Consider the following 6,164-nt stretch of genomic DNA (forward strand, 5'->3'; position numbering starts at 1 on the left):
ATATCTCATCTGTTGACCACACAGCTATTATTACAGCAAGGAGAAGTATCTCACAAGATTAGTCACAGTAGCCATTTAGAAGACACATTACAGCTTGATATGGGACACCAATAAGAATGACAAATGTATGGTGAAGACATAAATTATCACATTTAACCCACACAAACAGCTAACTAATTTCAAAGATGAATAATGTGCCTTTGCAGAGAACTGCTGGACTATTTGCTTTCGGAAGTGGTACTAGCAAACTTTCGGTACATGACCAGTTGACAAAAGGTGTTGAAACAAACAAAATCACCCTGAATTTGAAGGAGGTATTGTTCTAACTCCGGAACACTTGTTTATTTTTGCATGAGCAAAAAATAAGACATTAAGTTAGAAGTCCAAATAAAAACAGGAGAAACTTCTACAGAGCGCTATTTAATCAAAGGCTTTTCTTTACACAAGGTGCCAGTACTCTGTAACAACATTAGATTTCTGGGGTAAATACAATATTTTCCACTGATTGTAATGAATACAAATGTCCATCATATCTTCCACTTACCAAACCAAGCCTTATATGTCTTATAAAATTCCAGGTATTATCAATTTCTGTCTCTTATCAACATTGCACTCCAACATGAAAGCTCTCAATCATATTCAACAGTATAACACTGACACATCCTAAATGTACCCCCAAACCATCCAGTGTGAACAATGTTGAAGAGTTGCAAAAACTGGGACATTAATGATACTATTCCCTGTGACAGCAGAGTGCTTTCAAGGTTCATTAAATAAAAAGCCATTAATTCACACATTCATCATAGATTGGTATACAAAAACAAAACAAATTGATAATTGAGCAGTATAAAAAGATGAAATGTTCATTCTCCATGTCAAGTCCAACAGAGCCAAGCTCCAGCATCGCATTGCACTGATTTGCTTCCTGTAGGGATTGACACTTGGTGAGGATCCCACGGGGCCTACAGTGTTTGTCATCATCTGCCACCTGGATGACAGAAAAAGGCATCAATACCACAGGAACACACATCATGAAATCTAAAAACAGCAAACTGTCTATTCAGTCACTTGGATTCCTTTTCCGGGATGTGGACTCACCTCTGAATCCTCGTCCGCCTCCACCTCCTCTTCCTCTGAATCCTCCTCCTCCCCGCCCACCACCGAAGCCTCCTCTTCCAAATCCGCCACGGTCACCACCACCCCTGCCACCACGGAATCCACCTGGGAGGACAAATGTATTTTGTTTGAATATCAATTGACTAACATTCCTCCACTTTAATTCACAAGAGAAAAAACACCCATGGGGCTGAGCGGTTGGCATTTCACTCTTACCTCCGCGGGGACCTCCTCTTCCACCTCTACCTCCTCTGCCTCCCCTTGGGGGACCCTTTTCACCCGGGGGTCTGGGAAGAAACCTCTGTAGTGGTAGGAGTTTCATTGGGTCTACGTAGAACTGTGGACCAGAATATGCTGTTACACAATACAGGTCAAGACATTTCTATGCAATAACTAAAACATATTTATGGTCAATCCAGTGTCCATGGCGCAAAGGTTCCGCAGGGGAATTATGATACAACTGTGGCAAAAACAGAAGTACACATTGGCTGTGCAGAGGGGCTGCACTGAGCTCCTGCTAAAAAAAATAAACAAAGATTTGTGAATCCGTGTTTGATTCACAGATGATGATTGGTTGACAGGAGAGTTGAGGGAGGTATTTCTGTCATTTCTGTTCCAAAAAGCATGAATGCACTGCCCGTCACAAAGCTCCACATTCTCAGATAACCCCACGGATGCCAGATTGGGTATGATAGACAAGAAAAAAGTACTTAAGCAACTACTGGTCAAGCTCTGCTACATGTAACAAACTGATATTGCTTACCTTCTGTAATTTTTTGAACGAAGAAGCCTTCATATTATCAGAGAGTTTGACAGAGAAATACTGTAGCTTTAGGTTAAGGGGCCAACCAGTGTCACAAATGACATGAAATTCAGTGTTAAACAGTAGAAAAATTATCATAGCATGTAACTTTTTACATTGATATTAGTATTTTGTATCACTGAAGAATGTAATGATATAAACCAACCACAAATACGATACAGGTTAGACAACAAAACATTGAAAGGATACAAAGTCACGTAGCTGACCGAAGATTTCATCCACCTTCCCGATCTGCTCCTTGTTTTCCAAGTACACAGGCGCGTTGAAGTAGGGAACTTTGTTCTCCTCCGTTACACACTTGCACACAATTTCATCCTCACAGGGGTGCATAAACTCCCCTAGGGCTGGAGGAAAGAGCAAGGACATATGGTCAGTACAGAAAAAAACATGGATCATCACCTGCAAGTAAACCCACGACAACGGAGGTTGCAACGCCTGGCAGACAACATGGACATTAATAGACAACTGGAGTAAATTCAGGATGCCAAGCATCAACAATGCCCCCTGCATCACGAGAAAGTGTTTAATCAATATGGGTGCATCATCACATTGCCAAATCAGTCATCTTACCAACAACATATTCTGGAGGGCCATAGTCCTGGAAGCCTCCTCGTCCACCTCGGAAACCACCGCCGCCACCTCGACCCCCATATCCTCCACCACCACCACCACCGTATCCTCCTCTTCCCCCTCCACCACGGTTGAATCCGCCACCACGGCCACCTCTTCCACCACCTCCTCGGAAAGACATGTTCTTGTGCGCCTGTGATAGATAGGAGATGATATTAGCTAAGTGGCATAGCAACAATTCCTTGCATTTCATTTTCAAAGACCAGATGTGTTTTTCAAACAATGTCAGCAATCAATTTTTCCAAATGCCTGGCTATCTCAATGTCATAATAAAACTAGCTAGCTATGCCAGTGTTTCTAAAATGGGGTCCCATTAAGGTACTGCAGGGGGTCTTCCTCTTTTTTCTTTCCTGCTTTTTGCATCCCCTTGATAAGCAGAAATTGTGCACCAATATTGAACTTGAAAAGCCTGTTACATTAAATTAAGTACCCTTTAATATAGACCACATGGAAAACGTTTTAAAAAATTGGGGAATAAAGCCTTTCTAAAGTGCCAAAACTCAGCATTTTGACTAGCGGACTAAACACCACCTCCATCGTGAAGGAAGTTTATGATGAATTTCCCCAACAGAGTGGAGCAGAGACCAGGCTTTGTGGAATCTAGCTCCTACTACATTGATTCTTCGAAGGTCAATACTTAAATCCATACCTTTTCAATAAGACGTTAATGAAATACAACCCCCAACGTTTTGCTAACTTCTGTTCTTCGAAGATGGCAACTCAGTGTGAATGTACATGTGTCTATTGAATCTCCCATGTTTGAAAATGAAACCTAGGCTATGAAATGATTGTAATATGTAAAAACACTATGATTTCGCTCTCTCTCGTTGTTATTTTTCAGTATCTCTGTAGAGAAAACGTGAATAAAGTTACGCGCCAAATTTAGTGTTTGGCACATAACTTGATAAAAAAGACGTTCTTCATAGAATTATATTTTCACATTTCATTATTTATCCTGAAGAGGGCACTGGCTATAAGCCTATGTTGCGTTTGCCCTCTACTGCAAGACTGGACACTATACCAACAATGCAACTATATACACATCAGTCAGAGAGGTGAGTGCTGAATAGATAGAAGCTTGCAGGTCATGTTGGGTGACGTGATAAACAATGGATGCTACGCCCAAAAGTAAAGCAAGTGCTGTGCTAAGAACATGCACCGTTACAGCAGTGAAGCCCGCAAAATCTGGTGCGTTACATTATCTTTTTGGGTATTCCTCAAGGGTATTGAATACTCAAAGGGTATTCCTCAAGCTCAGTCATTAAAATGTTTTGGGAGACAAAAAAACACAGCAGGTTACAAAGCATCACTTCGTAGCTATGTTTTGATGCTTGTGATGTCATTGGTCAGGGACTGGTCCAAATTCACATCTTGCCACCATCTAGCCTGCTAACTAGCTGTGAGAGTACTTGATGCCGTTCACTTAGGGTTAGTGCTAAATACCAATACATTGAAAATGTGTCCCGTTTCGTTGTTTTCAAGGTGGCTGGTATGAGGCAGTTCAGTCTTCAGAGCCGTGAAAGTGTTTTTGCTGGAATCAGTGCAGTATCTCCTCCTGTCACTAGAGTAACACATTTTCTATTTTAAAAGACTGTCATACCGGTGATCCCAAATTTTATGTGGTGCTTACATTGTTAATTCCTCAAATTTATTAAATCAGGTTTATGAGGTTTTTTTATATATATTTTTTATTCCAGATTTGTATTATTATATTAGCAGATATATCGGTTATTGGTTAATATTTTCACTCGGATCCAAAAGTCCCATGTCAGTCGTGCTCTAGTTTTCATATGGTAAAACTATTACTTAAAAAATAAAAATAAATCATTTTAGATCAAACTCAAATCATAGAGTAAAAGCAGGTGAGCTGATTCTATGTTTGGCCATTTGCTTGTGAAAAACTGAGCAGGCAGAGCATAACAAATCAACCCTGAACCCCATAGATAGAGTAGAAATGTGTAGTATTATGGCAGGATATTAGCTTTAACGCTGCAACAACAAAGCTACCTGACAAGGGACAAAAATGCCGGAAATTAGTTTGAAAACTCTAAACTCTCCGATGCAGAGTTCCTTCCAAGGCCCGAGACTTGGTTCATCCAGCCATGCACTGCTAACGTTATAGTAAAACTACAGTACTTGTATGCTATGTTTTCCTCTCTCAAGTTGTGTCATGATTATGAGGGGGTCCCTGATGAATTTATAACAAATGGGGTCCCCAGACCCAAAAAATTTTGAGAACCCCTGCGCTAACTACGTAACTTAGCTAGGTAAGTTAGCTAATTAATTGACCTGAGCGATGCATTATATCACGTTTCCGATTGATACCAGTACAGTGACTTGTAATGGCTGTAACATTTTCATTGATATTAACAAATCAAGCTACTACTGTTACACTGCAACTTTACAGAAGGGATCAATAGAACAAACTAGCTAACAGTTAACTCGACTTAGCTAGGGTTAGCCAACATGGATTTCTTATTTACAACAAATCAAAAGACTATCACGTTATGCTTTGCTGAGCACATTGTGGTAGCCTCTTGCAACTGATGAAATAGAAAAAATATATATTTAAAAAACATAGTTACCTTCGTAGAACAAATAAGATCAGCTGCCGGAGCGAATTGTGCCAAAAACTATTTCCACGCGATGCAAACGCATGTGGCTTTTTTGTGGTGCTGTAAATCAAAACCTGAACTGAAGCACTAGTTACCACAGCCACAAAGTTAATTGGCCTATATCGTAAAAATGAATGTAAACAAAAATGTGTTTTTTGGTCTTAATTTAAGATTAATGTTAGGCATACGGTTAGCAGTGTGGTTAGGATTAAAATCTGATTTTAATCAAATAAAATGTAGGAATGGGCGGGGTTTTTGACTTTGTGGCTGAGGTAACTAGCGACCACACTGAAAAACTGAAGAAAACTTAAACTGTCGTAAAACTTAGACTGTCGTAAAACAAATGTGCTTAATTCACGCTGAGGAAATGCTCACAACACTGGAATTGCTACCAAGTTAACAATACTTTTGATACATAAATCTATACTTTACATAGAGTAGGCTAATTTAAATAAGACTGTTTCACAATAATGCTTAAAAAAAAAAACGTATTGTTGTACAACTGCAATTTTGTACAGCTCTGGTGGTCCAGAGCGTTACATACATCTTGACCCTCAAGCCACGTGTAACAACCTGTACCAGAGCTATCGTGTGTAATGTGTACATGTTTGACATATTTATATACATCCGCCTACATGTTGATGTGCATTTCCTCTCTAGACTCACATCTAGAAGAAGCCATAATGAATATTGAGGGCCAGGTAAGCAATGACGTGTCTGTCTTGTTAGGGTCAGATCGACATTTACAGAATGGTTACCTGGAACATTTTTTTCCTTCTCAATTTCAGTCAATGGGAGGATTTACTATTATTTTAATAGGGGACGAGGGGCGGCAGTGTTTTAGAATTACGTTCTTATTAGGCTATGTATCGATGTGTGCCTGATGCCGCCCAGCGTCCCTGATTATCCGATGGGCACTGGGCACTCAATATCATGTTCACCTGTAGGCTATTTAATGTGGTCTCAATCAAATGATCCAT

The 6,164-nt window shown here is 40.0% G+C and overlaps 1 protein-coding gene across 1 annotated transcript; it reads right to left on the reverse strand.

Moving 5' to 3' along the window:
- Positions 1-311: 311 nt before the first annotated feature.
- On the reverse strand, positions 312-5,779 carry LOC109864834 (H/ACA ribonucleoprotein complex subunit 1-like). The gene is made up of 7 exons (XM_020452819.2): positions 5,155-5,779; positions 2,510-2,702; positions 2,129-2,283; positions 1,880-1,939; positions 1,333-1,453; positions 1,099-1,221; positions 312-988 (listed from the first exon to the last, which is right to left on the reverse strand). The coding sequence occupies exons 2-7, from the start codon at positions 2,688-2,690 to the stop codon at positions 978-980; spliced, it is 651 nt and encodes a 216-aa protein (XP_020308408.1). The 5' UTR covers positions 2,691-2,702; positions 5,155-5,779; the 3' UTR covers positions 312-977.
- Positions 5,780-6,164: the final 385 nt, after the last annotated feature.

The sequence above is a fragment of the Oncorhynchus kisutch genome, linkage group LG19 (genome assembly GCF_002021735.2).
Source record: "Oncorhynchus kisutch isolate 150728-3 linkage group LG19, Okis_V2, whole genome shotgun sequence".
Classification (NCBI taxonomy): domain Eukaryota; kingdom Metazoa; phylum Chordata; class Actinopteri; order Salmoniformes; family Salmonidae; genus Oncorhynchus; species Oncorhynchus kisutch.